At 42.1% G+C, this 17,932-nt stretch overlaps 1 protein-coding gene across 2 annotated transcripts in view; it reads right to left on the reverse strand.

Annotated features, from left to right (window-relative positions):
• The window catches only part of slc8a3 (solute carrier family 8 member 3), a 119,506-nt gene that overhangs the window by 29,468 nt on the left and 72,106 nt on the right, over nt 1-17,932 (reverse strand). For both annotated transcript variants that reach the window (XR_006091772.1, XM_042389138.1), the window contains exon 3: nt 9,929-10,035. Coding sequence is in view for 1 of the 2 variants with exons in the window: in XM_042389138.1 (XP_042245072.1) it covers nt 9,929-10,035 (107 nt within the window). In the remaining variant the exon portion in view is untranslated. The remainder of the gene's footprint in view (nt 1-9,928; nt 10,036-17,932) is intronic.

Consider the following 17,932-nt stretch of genomic DNA (forward strand, 5'->3'; position numbering starts at 1 on the left):
AAAACCTGCTATAATTTTAATTACTGGAAAACATTCAAGTAAACATTAATTTGTTATTGGAAACATTTTCTCTCTATATATTGAAATGTATAAATATTATTAATATTTTTGCCTTTTAAGCTGATCTGCTGTGCACTAATTTAAAGACTCTCCAGAGATTTTGCTAACAATTAATAATATTATTTGATTTAATTAAATAATCGAAAGAGCACCGGTTGAATCATCTTTACCTAAAAGCAGTGCCAAGTCACTCCTTTCCAGGAAAAATTTCCTCCTAAAAATTTCCAGCTATAGATCAGTTCCTGAAACGATTAGACCCACAAAAAAGTGTTAACCACACAGTGATGGAAATCAATATTGCAAAATGACCATATAAAATTGTGTTTACCAAATCAGGAAAAGCTAGAAATATTGTTGTAATGCCAGATTTGTATTTATATTTTTCCATGCCAATGTGTTTAAAAATCTATAAAACCAACCAAGTGAATAAAAAAGTCAGTTGCATGACTTACTGTAGATAGGTGAGAGTTCTATAATACAAGCATTATGCATGTGTATATTTGCAACCATAGGTATAGTGCTATTTACAGTGATGGCTGTGGCTTATCATTTCCCAAGTTGCTAATCCAGTTGCCTCTAGCTTTCCACTTCACTGTTCTGGGGAAGCAAATAAAACTTTTCCTTGACACAGAGACAATGCTGAAAGGAAGAGATTCACTTGAGGTCAAATTCGGGTTGACTGCTAACAAAGGGATGATAAGCTTGACTTTTAAAGCAACACAAAGGGCAGGTTCATGAAACTCACTGAGTCATAGAGATTTATGCAGCCCGTGACCCCGCAAAAGGGAATGTAATGAGTTCTAAGTTCAGCAGTGGTATGCTTCTGGTTCTATCAGGTTGAGAAAAGGCCGACATTATTCATAAGACGATGAGTTGGAGGAGACTGTGTAGAGGCTCGCATGAAACCTCAAGTGGTTTCATGTGGTTGTGATGGTAAACCAAGCCTCAGTGGGATGCTTAATCAACTAGTGCTGATTGTTCGCCATTTCAGTGCATAGAAAAATTAATACAGTTGATGTGACGTGTGAATGAGCATATACACCAACAACATGAAAGAAACTAACATGCTATTATTCACAGATGTTATAAATAAGTACTCTAATGGTAAAGAAATGTTATTTTCTCATTTAAAGTAGCCTAAAGTAAGAGATACATTTAAAAATAAAATAATGTTCAATCAATCATATTGGGCTCTCAGATCATTCCTATTTTCTGTGCCTTCAGTTCGGATTTGAGTGGGTGTGTTTGCTCTAAAGATTTATGTTTTGTCTGTAGTGGTGCTTTGCAATCACCACAGTCTTGGAGCATCTGAGACAAACTGGTTTTTAACTGTCCATGGAAGTATTTGCTCCATTTTACGCATGTAACTACAGTCATTGTGTATTGGGCTCTGAGCGCTTCTTAAAATGTGGATGGCCTACGCTCAACATACACCTGAATGCCTCCTGTGTAGTCACTTGCTGCTGCTGCTGATCTGCTAAACATGGTGCTAACACTACGCTTTCTGTCTAGACATGGGGTAAGAGTATCCATTCTCTTAGTGGCTCACTGATCACTGGTTTATTCAAAGTTTGTTAATATTAAATGTATTCTGTGTCCAAATTGCACCAAATTTGACATTGCACTCCCTTTGGTCCCCAGCCATACCCCTGCCGAGTGTGGAGTTGATTGGATGAACGATTGAAGAGATATGCAAAGGACATACAGACATACAGAGATTCCTTCCTTTAGTAGAGAGATACTTCATACTGCAATATTGTGGCGTTACATGTAAAGGCCTCTTCCTCTACCCATACACACAGTGAGTACAGACAATCCCTCCCCTTTACACATTCATGAAGAGAACCTTCTCTGAATAACATCTACATACTGTACACCCCATCTCATCAAAAATCCAGTGTAATTTAACCTCAGCAGCAGCAGCAGCAGCAGCAGCAGCAGACTGTCAGAGACATAATGGAAGACCGCCTGGATTCATCATCAAATGCAACCCAAAGCAATGCATCCTGGGATGAATACAGTGGAGTTGAGCCTTTGTGGGTTCCCATGTTTCTGTATGTTGCTGCTAATGTCAGCTTGAGCGGCACTCTTTGGTCTCTGTGCTGTATCACTTATCCCATCTTGTCCCAGAAAAAAATGGATTCCTCTCCCTCATCAGATCAGTGAGGGTTTACAACAACTACTAGAGCTACTGCCAGTGCCAATCCTGCTGCCAGTACTACTAGCTTTTAGTGTAAGTTTAGGGAACTGTGACTCAGTAGTAGGGCTGCAACTAACGAATATTTTTTATTATCGATTAACCAACAAATCGTTTCAGCTCTACTCAGTATTTAACCTTACTTACTCTAACTTAACCTTCCCCAACTTACCTTACAACTAACATATTGTAACTTCACTTCAAAAAGATGGTTCAAAAAACTATTTTCATACTAATTTTTTCATAACACTACCTCCATCATAATCCAAATAAGTCACTGGGTTTTATTCTGAATCCAAAAAATCCCTGGCTCCAATTGACTCCCATCCAAAAACCATAAACTTCAAAGTTCCAGTACTGCTGCTGCTGGTTAGCCTCACAAAAACTAGACTATATTTCATAGACACAGTTTTTGCGTCCACGTATTAGTCTGGAAAGTAAATAGACTGAGGCAGGTAGCTGAAAGTTGAACCAGTCAGTGAACTATGGCTGTTAGTTTAGATAAAAGTAATGAGCAGCTCCGTCCTGTCATTTGTGGCTCCGCCTGATTGAAGACCAATCTAATCTCCAAAGTAATTTTGATCTATGTCCATTGATGACACCCTAAACTCAGTGAATATCTGCTTTTACTAGACACAGGTTACTCTACAGAATAATGGACACATCATCTAAATCATTCCATTTTCTTATAGTGTGTTTTCAGTAATTTCTAAAGTGGTCCATTCGGACTTCATCTGTCCCGGCTGCAGTGCTAATGGAAGAGTTCAGAGATGTTTTGGCTTCGCACTCCCCACACACACAATATGACTCATGACTCATTTAGAGGTAATGAATGTGTGTGTGTGCGTGGTTTTGTTACCTCATTGGAACCTTTTTCAGTATAAACATCGACCTTGTTGGGACCAGTAGTCCTCATGGGGACTAAAGCCGGTCCTAACGAGACAAAACATCATTTCTGAGGTCCTGGTTGAGGTTAGAGGTAAGGTGTGAATTGAGGTTAGGTTAAGGTTGAGGTTAAGGTTTGGGTTAGGCTGTCCACAATGAATGGAAGTCAATGCAATGTCCTAACAAGGATAGCTGTGCAAACTTATGTGTGTGTGTGTGAGAGAGATGGAGAGGGCTGGGAGAAGGACCCGGCCAAGCTCAAACAACAGCATGTGAAGTGCCCTTAGATGCCATGAGAGCTCACTCTGAGCGAGGAGGCTGACGGGTGGCACATTTCCCCACGCCGGGCATGATTTGAATGGGAAGTGGCAGGGTGGGAGATGGATTACCGCAGGGAGAGAGGGGCATTAATCCTACAGCCACACGCGCACGCATGCACAAACACACTGACACATGCAGACACAAGCAACATAATAATATAATACTTCCATCACGTACACACATGCACAGAAATGTTCTCTCTCATTCAGTTTTATGCGCACATGGAAGGAACACACTCAAGTGCACGAGCCCACACAACACAATGTTAACACATCACCGTACATGAATGATGACGCTGCCAACGACTGCTTTGTAGCACACTTTTTGCAGTGTCATTTGAAGGTCCCACGCTTTCAAGCCTTCCCAAAAACACTCCACACTCCACCCCCCCCCCAACTCATCCCTCTCATCTACTGATTTTTCAGAGACTTTTAGAGCAGCTTGTTCTGCCCTTTGTCCTTCCTTTCTCTATTTCTCAATACACTCATTCTTTTCACTTGTGTATCTTGCACACCATAAGACAGTTTTCAGGCTCAGGAAAAAGACTCTTTTTAATATCACTTCCCAAAGAAACAAGTTACTGATAATTCATCACATGTCTATCCAGGCTATAACTGGTGCTGAAAAGATCAGTCAATTAATCAATTAGTTGATCAACACAAAATTAATTGGCAAGAGTTTTAATAATTTTATTATTATTCACGAAATACTCCGTAATGTGCAAAGGTAAACGGAATGAAAAGTGTAATGTGGGTCAACAGTAAATGAACAGTAGTTTAACAGCAGAGTACAGATGGAGTTGTGCAGAAATAAGTGATTTATTTTTCTCTGACTGGATGTGCTCCTCTGGCTAACCGGAACACTGTGCAGAGGGTGAGAGATGTTGTCCATGATGGAGAGGAGTTTTGACAACATCCTCCTCTCCGCAACTACATGCAGAGGGTCCAGCTCCTCCCGCAGGACTGAGCCGGCCTTCTGAATCAGTTTGTTGAGTCTGTTGGTGTCGTCCACCCTCAGGCTTCTGCCCCAGCAGACCACAGTTTAGAAAATGGTGCTGGCCACCACAGACTCATAAAACACCGGCAGCATGGTGCCACAGACGCTAAAAGACCGGAGCCTCCGCAGAAAAAAGGAGTAGCAGGAGCCCTGGATCCTCTGTAGTCCACCACCAGCTCCTTTGTTTTGCTGATGTTGAGCTGCAGGTGGTTCAGCTCATAGTTCCAAGGTGTACAGGGTAAAGACAAAAGGGGACAGGATAGTCCCCTGTGGAGATCCAGTACTGCTCACCACTGTGTCTGACACACAGTTCTGAAGGCGCACATGCTGGGGACGTGTGGTAAGGTAAGGTAGTCCATGATCCAGGACATCAAAGGAGCATCAAAACACATGGCAGTCATCTTCTTCCCCAGAAGGGCAGGTTGAATGGTGTTAGAGGCACTGGACAAATCAAAGAACATGGTTCTGGCTGCACCTCCTGGCCTGTCCAGGTGGGTGTAGGCACGGTGGAGCAGGTATATGATGGTATCGAACTGGAGGGGGTCCCATGAAGGCTTCCAGGAGGGAGGTAATCCACATCCAGTATTTCAAAAGCCTTCATGGCAGCACTGGGACAGGCCTTCTTCGGTACAGGAACCAGGCAGAATGTCTTCCACAACACAGGGACCTTCTCCAGAAGTAATCTGAGGTTAAAGAAGTGCTGGAGTCTATCACACAGCCGGGGGGGCACAGGCCTTGAGCCGGGCACAGTCTACTCAGCACCTTCCTCACCTGGTCAGCAGAGACGGTCAGCGGATTGGAGGTGTCATTGTGTCAGGTGCCAGCTATAACATAACGTGGTACTCATTGATCCCTATGTGAAGTCATTTTGTTTTCACCCAATAGACAGGTCAGAGGTTAGAGTCACATACGGAGCAGCAGCCCGGCAGGTACAGTGCCTGAGGTGAGCCTGAGTGCTTGAGGTCACTTCAGCAGGATAGATATTTGCTGACACGTGTATGAACTCTGATTCTCTGGTTCAGAGATCATCTCTCACTGTGCCAACCTGAAAATTGAAGCTGAACACAAAAGTGACATGGCCTCACAAGTACAGATGCTGAGTTTTTGTAATCCCTCAACCCACCAAGGTTACTAATGTTGCTTTCAAAAAGCATGAGAGTTAATACAATTCCTGTAACTTTGGCTAGAAATCATAGACATGTGTATATGTGTCTTTGTTGTTGTTCTTTGTTGAATGTATACCAAGTCTATCCTAAAATAATAGTACCATAAGACCATTACCATGTTTTGCTTGCTGTAATCATTCCTCTTTTCATAATGCGCTTTCAGTGTAAGTGATGAGGGCCAAATTCCACAGTCCTCCTTCTGTGCAAAAATGTATTAAGTAATTTGTAAGTGTATTTGAAGCAAATATGAAGCTTCAGCCATACAAATTACTCAAATCAAGTAGATATCTTTCAAATTTACAGTCTTTTTAGTGCCAAATTCCTTCCTTTTGTTACAATCCTTCCACCGCAGCTGAACAGGAAAACACTGTCCGTCGAGACACACAGAGGGATTACAGACTGTAACTGTGGAAGATATCCACTTTATTTGACTACAGCTGAAGGACGGTGGATTTTGTTCCCCATCACTTACATTGTAAGCACATTTGGAGGGGATCCTCTAATAGTCAGTATGAACAGGAGGAATGATTACAGCGAGCAAAACCTTGTTTCAATGTTCATATGGGCACCTGACTGTTGTTTGAAGACAGATTTGAAAAATTGTGAACTTATCCTTCAATATAAGTAGCACTCAGGCACTTGGGTTTGCCTCCCTTCAATTGACATTCGTGAGTAAATGCTCGTTATCAGATGTCAATCAATCTTAAATTTTGTTTTAAATATGTGCTTTGGCGGTATTTTTTATATTTATTGAATAATCCGCAGCACAGTTTTCTTAAAAGCAAGACCAGCAGGTGGTCATAATTTCATTGTGTATTAAAACTCAAAACATGTCAGATTTTAACTTTAACATGTCTCAGCAATATTAAGTCTTGCAATACCCTGGACAAACTTGGAAGTGAGTCATTTAGACTCTGCAGGGTTGTTGTGTTGTAGCAGCAGCAGCAGAGTGGCTCGCCTGGCCACCTCAACAGAGGTGCTTGACCTCTTCAGTTTAAGTTAGGGAAGGGCATTGCTGGAGCTGGCAGTAAACAACTCTAGACTGACAGGTCAGGCTGACTGTTGGCTTGATTGTTTCCATTGCTCACAGACTGTCCAAAGTCTGACCTGCCAGCTCAGGAGTCGCTCACATCTGCCAGGCTCTGCTACCAGCATGCCAGGGTATGAACAAATATAGCAAAAGTTGCACTGAGTGATGTTAAATAATAACTGCTAGTAAGAAATACAAAGATCGTAGAGTTAAAATACGATCTGACAATTGTTTGTGTTCCTACTTTGATAATCTATAATATAGAAATAATAGGTAAGGAAACACGACTTGAGGGGGAATAACTTTTTGTTGATTTTGTTGCAAAGTATCATTGGTGGAAAGGCTGCTAGGAAAATGGAGCAAGGCTGTTGCATATGAAAAAAAAAGGCAAACAAAACAAAGACTCTCATAGAATATTCATCAATTCTGCTCCTCCACTCTGGCTTTAATAAGGAGAAAAACAAACCCAATCAGAGCCACATCAGTGGTTATGAACAACAATATAATTGCCACATTATATATGAAAAGTGAGAAATTATCATATCATTCACATCACTGAGATCCAGCAGCACCTACTGTGGCGACAGGAGAATATATGTAACCCCTTCGCTAAACACTGGCTTGTGTTTTCTCTCTAATTTCGAATCAAAGCGATTTCATCAGCACAAGCACATTCATAAAAGATGATCCTGCATGGGAAATAATACAGAAAAGCTTTTTCATTACCTCCTCATCATATATAGATCAAACATTTATTACCCTTGATCAAACATTCATTACCTGCTGCATTAAAAAAAGTAAGTAGATGTAACTCGTATTACTCATTGTCAACATCGTCTGTGCTTTCATTAGTGGCACAGATTTGTCATCTTTCTAGTATTAGAATGAGCAACATTTTAATCAGTTTGTGGAATAAATATTCACGAATATGTAAAGTTAAAATGGGTGCAGAGGTGTATCACCACAACCTCAACTGTATTTATGTAACTTTCAGGTATCTCATCGTCTACATACAGGAATTACAGGATGCTCCTGGAGCCAATACAGGAGAAATTACATACAAAGGTTTATTTTCCATCCCCTGTCATGTGTATGACACAAACAAAGCAGCTCTCTTCAGACTAAACCTGGCCATTGGCATGTTTCTTCCTTAGCCCCATCTGTCGTTACCTATCTTCATCTCTCCCTCCGTCTGAGCAGATATCTCTCTCTTCCTCCACTTCCTCTACACCTTTTCTGTCTGTAACAATCGTGACTCGTATTCAGCGCACTGAGCTCAACAATCCTGCTACAGAATCCTTGATGGCTGTAAAGGACACTTCTCCAGAATGGTGTGTCTGCACTGTATGTTAAACACCTGCAGACTGGATGGAAGTGTTTCACTTTTTGATTGAAAAAAGAAAGCATTTGGGGGTTACTGGGTAGAGACGCAGGCCTGATTGACCAGTAACCACTGTACAAATGTCCTCACAAGGGTAGAATGATAAGAAAAATCTCCACTTTTAAGAATACAGAATACATTTAATCTGAGATCATTTTAGATGAAGTTCCAAAGCGGGGACGCACCTCAAACATCCTGTCATACATCTATAAACGCCCTCCATGCCCCACCCTCCCTCCTTCTTCTCTCGTTCTATCCTCTCTCATCAGGTACCACAGGGGTCTGTCGAGCCCGGGAGCCGTTGTAGATCCCGCCTGAAGCCTCTCCCACACCGCAGCCATCATCATGCTCCACCATTCCCTTCCACCAGTCACCACACATACGTTTCATATTCAATAAACAGATCAGAAAATCATTCTGAAGTGCATGAGTTAACTATGTATTTTGTCATTTAATTTGGAGGACTTGTTGAATTAAATGTAGATTTAGGTCAAGGTTAGTATAATAGTTACAGTTAGTTGCTATGGAATGAATATAACAGTTGTCAATGAAGATGCTGGCCAGTAAAATAATATGGCGGGAATGCATTTGTGCATAGATTTTACATTTTTGGTATTTAAATTGACAATGAATACAAGAGCGGAAAACGTCTTGTGTGTGTGTGTGTGTGTTTATCTGCATGTTTGTGTGTATCTGCGTTTGGGTAAAACCTGCACAAAACACAAATAAGGAGGAAAAAAAACACAAGAAGCATCACAGAGCAGCAGAAGATTGTTTGGAGTGATGCAGCCGTCACTCATAAAGACCTGCATGGTAACTGCTCTTCATCATAACTCTCACTCTGAGAACACAAGGAGCCGGCGCCACTCAGACAGCGCTGCCAGACCCAATAACGTAAACATAATGAGCTGTAGTGTTTGGAGGCAACAGCCAAGTGTTATATTCTGCACCCTCCGCACCAGCTTGTGAGCCCGTCCCCTGGCCTTGAGCATGGTTAGATAACACTGCATTAGATAACGGTGCGCAAATCTTAAGAAAATGCCTGTTGGCCTCTTTCAGCAGGCATTACCAACAACGAGCTGGAGCAAGAAAACAAACAAAACTTATGGCGAAAACTTGCACAGATTTAAAATCTCCTACCTTTATTTTTTTATGTTCACCTTGCTGCAAAGAAGCCTAAAGACAAGCTTGTTGTGCAGAGGAATACAATCTTGCAGTCAGTAACGTGGCCCCCATGCCAAAGAATACATGACCTCAATGTGAGTTGCACAGATGCTATCAGAAAAAAAAGAGCTTTGGCTGGGTTCATGAAATTTCATAGAAGCCGGTAAATGTCAAACGTCTTCTGAGGTAGACTGTCTAAAAGCAAAAAATAAATCAATGAGGTAATTTCACCAACAGCAATTTGCTTGTACTTTTCACCAAAGCAGGCGCATACACTTAAAAATAGCTACTAGACTCTGCATTTAGGTAAAATATGTCTTTACATAATAATGGCTACTTGCTCTGTGGAGACGGTAAATGATAGCAGCTCCTAGACTCTCTGTTCTCTTTTTATGCAGATGAAGACGCCGTCTGGGGAGACTGTCATTATGATGGGGACGGTGCATTTGTGGTTTGATTTTGCAGGAGTTTTACTGGTGTAATATGAAAAATAAAAAGGTCCTTGCGTGCACAGCAGTAAAAGTGGAGGGTGGCAAGGGGTGAATGGGGTGCCATTGCCATGGAGCAGATACAGCAGAGTGAAAGTTGAGGTAAAGGAAGTGGACAGAGAAGAGACAGAGGGCCCTGGGGAGAGACGGAGGCTGCTAACAGTGGGAGAAAAAGACACTGACAAAGTGCGAGAGCAAGAGACAGAGAGAAAGAAGAAAGAAATAGGTTCAGTACTGCACCTTTCTGCAGACTCATGTCTACCATGCGAGGCTCGGCCAGTTCCAGGAAGAAGTTCTTGTTTTTCTCATACTCCTCATCGTCAATAATTTTCACGTGAATAAGTTTGCTGTAAGGAGGAGAGTAACGGGGGGGGGGGAGGGGGGAAGGAAGGGGCGTGAGAGGAAAGGGAGAGAGGGGGAAGAGGGAGAGAAGAAGAAGAGAAAGGTTAATTTGCGATGGAGGGACACAGGAAGTGCACTGTAAGTAGGATTAATAATCAGCATGGAAGAAAGGTTAGAAGGTGAAAGGCCAGCTTGCTCTGGACCAGCCTGTCTGTTCGCGGCTGGACACGACACACTCACCGGTTCCAGCGAGCTCATTGGCTGCCACGGGTGTCATGACAACCACATTTATCACGGTGTCTGATACAAGTGGAACGGAGGGCGAAAAGCACTCCATGGCAGAGAGGATAAAAGAACACAATGAACTGAAAACAGCAGCATGTAATCAATCAGGTTGTAAAATGTGTAAACGGACATTTCACAAGGGCAAAAAGGTGAGTGAACGATAAATGAAAGAAACTGTCGCTATCTAAATCGATTTTTATGGCTCGATGTTTCAGTCACTTTTCAGAACACTTTCAATGAGACGGCTGGCTGGACACTGCGAGGGCTCCCCCGCCTCTCGAGGCACAGTCGAGGCAGATAAGAGGGAAGCAGCTTATTGCTGAGTTTATTGCTCCAGTTTGAGGAGAATACCCCTTTAATGAAGTCAAATGTCCGGAGGGGTGAGGCTCTTTCTCAGAAAAAGAACTGCGTGTGACATCATCACACAGAAACAGCTCAATATGGCACCTCAGCCCCAGCGGCGTTCTCACCACTGATCGCCCTAATTGATCTTTTTAAAGGGTTATTGACGAGTGCAGGCAGTTAAGTGGTCAGTAGGTACCCAGATGTCTCTGTGCCTCGCCATATCACAGCGGGAACTCCTCGAGGAATTGCTTTGTTGAATTCAATTGGATTCATGCAAACGCCTCATCGCGCCGCCTGTACATCATGCACACATCACGCTGCCTGCTATGACGCTGGAGAACATGTTGAATGAAAACAAACCGACAGCACTCAAGACAAGTCATGACACTCGCCGCATCTGCTCTCTTAGGCCTCAGAAAGCATTCTCTGCAAGCGGCAGACAACTCAACAATAGTCGACAGCGGCTCAGCTAGCCCTGAAACAGGGATGACATACTTTATTATGTGTCTGACATCTCATGGGAAGACACTTTTCCTCTTCATCCGACCAAAAATACAATTTTTACACATGTTATCTAGGGAGAGTATTTGGAAAGAAGGGGTTCAGCTAATAAGATACAGTAAGTAGTACGGCAGCATTCATTATGGATAGCTGCTCATGTATGATGTATCGAGTCAAAAAGCAGCTTTTTCCCTGACAAGCTGCTTTTTGCTGATGTACTTCCAGCACTGTGTCATATAGCACGGCTCGTGTCAGTCAAAGCACTGACACACACGCACACAGGCGTGCACACATATGCAAAAACTCAAACTCTCTCTGATGCGCCTGCAGATATTTATACACGTGACATGTATGTAAAACCGTCAATCCGAGCATCTGTAGAGGATTTTAAACACATTTCTATATCTGCTGTATCGCATTGCTAAATCTCTTTCTTCGGCCAGTGAATATGTAGTTCTGGATGTGAATCCTGCTCACCAAGGGGGGAGTCAACTATCTAGACCCTGTTAGCACGATACGCACAGCAGAACAATCCATCTCTTTTTCTCTCTCCTCACATCCCACCGGCAGGGCTTTCCTCAGATTGCTAGGCGAGATGTCTGCAGTGCCGCTGCCTGTAAAAGCGCCTCGCTTTTCATCAGGAATAAGAAGAGGAAGCGCTGGAGTCTAATGGACAAGTGGGATCACGCACCGTCTGGCTCCAGCAGGGAACAGCGGTATTTCCTGACATGCATGTAGGCACGCAGAAGCTGCAAACGAATCCTCACATGATTACTATACAACCATGCATACATGCAAAAATACAAAACAGCTTCACACTTAATGACATGGGTTGCTGGGCCTTTATGAACCCCCCTGTTTCTTCTCCTCTCTGTGCAACGTGTGCAGTTTTTCAATGCTAGAATGCTACCTGGCCTCAGATTTGCTGTGTGGTAATTTGATTAAAGACATTCAGTTAGAAATATGTAACAAATAATACAAAAACTGACATAATGAAGGCCTTACAACTAGATTTTTGACACACACCGTCTTCAAGACAGGGCCTCAAGATCAGGTAATAACCCCAGATACTCCTTCAAGAGGTAGTTTTGGTAAATATGTGTATTCACTTCTTGTTAAGAGTTAGAGGAGAAGGTTGATACCAGTCTCCTGTCTACTCATTAACTATGAAGCTACAGCCAGCTGTCAGTTATATTAGCTTAGCACAAAGACGAACACGTTATCTATTGTTTGTTTAATCCTCACAAAAACCGTCTGGTTGCAGTGACTTCCTGGAGTCTTGTTATCAATGTGAGGTTGCCAGGCAACCAGTGGAGACTCCGAGAAGTCACTGTGACCAACTGAGAAATAATCTCAGTTAATCCCCCCGTAACAGAGCGATTGATGGTTTTGAATGGATTCAAGAAACAAAATGTAACGTGTTAATTAGTGATAAACTTCAGATTTTGTTACCTTTGGACTGAGACAGGCTAGTTGTCCACCCTGTTTCCAGTCTTTATGCTAAAATAAGCTGATCAGCTGGTGGCTGTAGCCTTTAATATTTAATGGAGAGACATTTGAGAGATATCAATCTTATCATCTGACTCTTAGCAAGAAAGCAAATAAGCATATTTTCCAAAATGAAAGGCTGTTTTTCCTGGTTGGTAATCCAGCGTTCCTTAGCAGCAAATGATAACACATACACACAACCACACCCATCTTAGACCATTTCAGTATAAATTAGAGTCACTAACTTAATATAGTAATAATATAATTGAGCAAATCAACACTTTAAAAAAAATCAAGACACCAATAAAGTCCAATTAGATTTGATTCTCAGCCAGAGTTTGGTTAGGTGGCCCTAATTTGACATGGGACTCATGGAAATCAATAAAAACAAATCATGTAATAATCAACAGCCATGTTAGCATCAAAGAAACATCAGAGCTCAGTTTATCAACATATATTGCATCTTTGTGTTATATTTCTCTGGAGCCCTGCCAACATAAATTAACTTGTCACCTACACTTTACACTCTAATGTTTCACTCCACCAAGACTGAGTTACCTGCAATTAGTTCTCATGACATACAGCAAGCGATAGAGAAGTAGATTATGATGAGTAGATTTTGATGGATTGCAGTGCAAGGACAGGACACAAGTGATTATATTTTGTTCATATCCGACACTTAAAAGTTTAAACTGCTATGTTTGATACATTTGAGTTCACGAGCATTAAAGGAGACATTATGATGCAGATTGGGAATATCTTTGTATGATTTACAGTTATAAAAACTCCTTATTTATCTTATACTGGTCCTTTATGTAGCCCCTCAGTTCAGCCTCTGGCTGAAACAGGCCGTTTTAGCTCCTGTCTCTTTAAGGCTCCCCTCCCAATAAGCCCACTCTGTTCTGATTGGTCAGCTTATTGAAGCTTCCCCCAGCTCTGGAGGCTATGTAAACAAACAGTAGTTGTCGGATTTTGCTTCTTTTTCCCATTCTTTACTAGAAATATAAACTTCTCAATCACATCCATACACGTTCAAACCCAAATCTGATCCAAAATATGCAAATGGACAATTTAAACAGCCCGTGGAGCAACCTTAGCAACAAACACAAATGGAACGGACAGCCGACAGTATATAAATGACAGAAATAAAATGTTAAAAGTCTATAGAACACTTTTCTTGTGGTGCCTGATTAGTGTGAATGCATAAACCTTTCCAGGTTTTTACTTTGCGTCGTCATGTCATTTCAGTGAAGATTCCCACATGACCCACACACAGCCTTAACTAGCATCTCATTCATACAGAAAAGGAAGATACTCTTGTAGCAGTCGTGACATGAAGGGAGAAAGAACTGAAGAAGAAAGCATAAAATAGAAATCAATATTCATGATTTTGACTGTCTCTGTGGTTAAAAATGGCTGACTGATATTGCGCACACACACACACACACACACATACACTGAGGTGTTGTACTGTGTTTGTTTAGTACAGCCACATCGTACGAAGCTGACCCCATCTGTCTGATTCACCACATATAATAATCACACCCCTGCCACACACATGTGTTACAGCTAAGAAATACTGTTCATACTTAAACAGACACATACAACACAGACATAACAATTCACAAGCAACACACACACATACACAGAGAGTGCATGGGGAACATTCAGCAACATTTGCATTTGTCTATGACGAACATCAATAATTCATCCATCTATCCCAACATCTGCCATCAGCTGCTGAGGAAACTGCAAAAAGCCACTCTGAACGAAGCAAGTGTGTCTGTGTGTGTGTGTGTGTGTGTGTGTGTGTGTGTGTGTGTAGGGTGGTAGGGATACAATCAAACACCTGCTGTGCACACAAACACAAATCAGAGTGCAGTGTTTACAAGGACAGTCCTGCTGCCGGTCCAGTGGATGGTGGCGTAATATGAATGGTTTCACTGTTGTGTGTTGACAGAAAAGACACCGAGGGTGTGACAGTGCGCGGCAAACGGCGTGCTCTTACACACACACTGACTCACAGGTATACGCATGCATGCACACGTCTCCACTGCGCTGTTTTTATTTACTGTGTCTCGATACAGTTTCTTTCTTTTTACTGTTGTGCCTGTGCTGCTGCTGTTATATTGGTTCTATCAGGGGCGTAACAGACAGTTTCAGGGGCCGGGATGAAATGTTAAAAAAAGGCACTTCCTCCTCTCTTTCTGCCTCTGTTCAGAGATTTGTGGTGTCTTTAAAACTGTTCAAACAGGGTGTTTGAACAGGAATATTGCATATAAGTTATGATGGATCATTCTAAGCAGTTTGTTTAAGGCTAGTGAAAGATCTTGGTGTCACTTAAATATTAATAGACATGGCATGGTTCAAGTCACTGATGACTTCTCTGTATTAAACTAAGACAACAGTTTTTCTCTAACCTTAACCAAGTGCTGCCAATGCCTGAAAATAACCATAAAAAGTTAAATATTGCTGATTGCAGATATTGTACTGCAAAAACAGCTAAGTATGTTGTCTCTGAAGGTTTCACTCAAACGTTCAGTATCAACATTTTTGCGACTTGCCAAATACCTTAATTAACAACATTTTCTCATTATGTTGAGAGAAAAACATAATTCAGCCAGCATTATGTTTCTAGCAAAACACATTTGCTGTTGCAGTTTAGTTGTATATAAACATACTTTCTAGGAGACAGAGTTGCCCTACATGTGCAGGATAAAGTCACCATTAAAAATCTGCAGTTTTCCAGGGCATTACAGTTTTCAAGGAATCAAAGTGTCCATTTTCAAGTTGAACTCTTTGCGATAACTTGGCACAACAGAGGCATCCTGGAAAGAAGGTGAGAAAGTGCAGTGTGTAGCATTTTCTGAAGACCAAGACCGTATTTTCCATATACTGGTGCTTCTTATTGCAAAGATGATGTTGCATCTCTTCTCTGTTCATCCTCCCTGCCAGGTGGATTTGTTTTGAAGAGCCCATAAAACTCTGATATTAAATTCAACATAGAAAAACTAACATGAGGGTGCAAGTGTTCTTTTGTGCTGTGAAGAAACTTCCTGCAAAATCCAACCTCCAGGAAAATAAGATGTAAGGACAATGAAGTGAAAAGGGTGCCAGGATTCTCACCAGTGTTCTCATTTGCTAAATTGAATTGCACTAACGTGTCAAAATGAAATTGATAATGATCTATTGATGTTAACTAGCTAGACATAACACCCTTAAGTTAAGTATTAGTGTGGCAAGTGCCACTGGGTAATGACAGGCGATTAGAGGGTTCACACCTCCGCCGCACCGGGCTGCCAGCAGCCAGCGGCCTCTGCCTTCCTCAAGTCCAGAGCAGACGGAGGAGGGCCAAGAAGACATGAAAAACAGCAAAGGGAGTGAGACATGAAAGTGGAGGTGGTGCAGGAACCAGAGAGAGATGGAGAGGCAGATGCAGAGTGTCTCTTTCTGCCTCTGTTCCGCGGCCAAAAACCACACTGCGGCTGAAATTTTGCTTTAGCTGCCCGCCTCCTCTCCATTTTCAGATGCCTCTACTTCGACGGCAGATTTACTGTTTTGGTCTACTTTCTGGCTTTCCTTCCACAAACACTAAATAATATAACCGCTAGAAGTGTGAAACCACTGTGGTGCAGCATCAGAGGGAGTGATATGTGATACGTGTGATATCCAGGCTCCACTTCCACTTGTCTTGTCTCTCTTGGTGCAGGCTGACCCTCAAATCGCTCGGCTTTTATTCTGCAAAGCTGAGAAGATTTTCACAAAAACTAGGGAAGACTCAGGTACTCCTGGCTAGAGCTTGCAGCTAAAGTGCTGCAATTAAATAGACGTTTCTTTTCTCTCTTTCTAGTCCTCTGTATGAAACACCTGCTGCCACTGACCCGGGCTCTGGGCTCTCTGGTTTGGACTAAACACAACTGTTCCAAATTCTCTTAAAAGTTTCCTCTGACTTCATCTATTTCCTTAATCTACAGAGTGCTTTTCAGTTGCTTTTCACCCTTACGCAAGACCGCACTTAGCCACTACTAAAGCACATGTGGAGAGACTGAAGCGTGGTTTTTAAACAGCACGCATTCCTTCCACTTCGCTGCAGTATGGAGGCTGTGATAGTGGCAGGATTTCACATTCCTAAAAAGTTTTAGTAGGAAACATCATTTGCATCTTGCTTCAGGTAAACGGACCTGCACAAAGGCCAAGAAATTTATTATAGAAAGAAAAACGTGATATGAAACAGTTATAAGGATCATCAGAAAACAAGCCTTGCAACCACTCAATCTGTTTTCGACAGCCTTCACCACTTCAGCCTAGTCAGATCACGGCAATGCTTCCACTCAAAATCTCAAATAAAGTCAAGTCAATAAAGACGGGAAAAAGACAAGGGGAAAAAAAAAGGCCCCAAAGCCTCATGGGAAATCAGCGCCTTAATTAAGCAGGCCTGCTTTCTGTCACCAAGCGCAGGGATTATGGGCCTCAATCATTATAGTCCTGATTATTGCTTTTCCCCAGCAATCACAGAAAAAAAAGCCAGTAAACATATTTGTCAATGATTTCTTGCCAGTCTGATGTCATACTCACATCAGATTTACAACGAGCCCTCCAAATTAAACGACAAAAGACGTTGTCGGTTTATGTTCTCCAGAAGACACATATAAGTGTTTATTGATTTGGTGCCACTATTGACAGGACGACACAAGTATTTCAAAAATAAATCAGTTTTCTGATCTGATACCGCTATGGTTTAATTAGAGTTAGACACAAAAACAACTTGGTTAGGGTTAGAGAAAGATCACAGCTTAGGTTAAATATGCAAGTTCTGGAAATCAAACTGGCGCTAGCAGGAGTCTCAAAAGCAAACCACTCTGCTCCTCCCTCCCCTTGCTCTCCCTGCTCTGTATAGCCCTTCACCTGCATCCTCAATCGTGCACACCCAAAGTATTGATTTCTCCCTGGGGACTGGAAGTAATGGAGCCCATTTATTGCAGGTATCAGGAGCTTGCTAGCCTGTGAGTAAGCCGTAGCTTGGAGCTTCGGTATGAGAGGTGCAGAAGGCCAAGTGAAGTGCGTTCACGTATTGATTGAAAGCCGTGACTTTGGCCTTCTCTGATTGGTTAGAAGGGCGAGGCTCGCTTAAACTTAACTTGAGGAGGGAATATCTCTGTACTGCTGCCAGGCTGTTCAATGAGCCTGGGTCACAGAAGTCTTTGACAACACCTCTCCAACATAAAGATATACTTTGGAGCACATTTCAACTAAAAAAATATAAGAAAAAACTTACATCATTTA

Source organism: Thunnus maccoyii, chromosome 16 (assembly GCF_910596095.1).
Source record: "Thunnus maccoyii chromosome 16, fThuMac1.1, whole genome shotgun sequence".
Classification (NCBI taxonomy): domain Eukaryota; kingdom Metazoa; phylum Chordata; class Actinopteri; order Scombriformes; family Scombridae; genus Thunnus; species Thunnus maccoyii.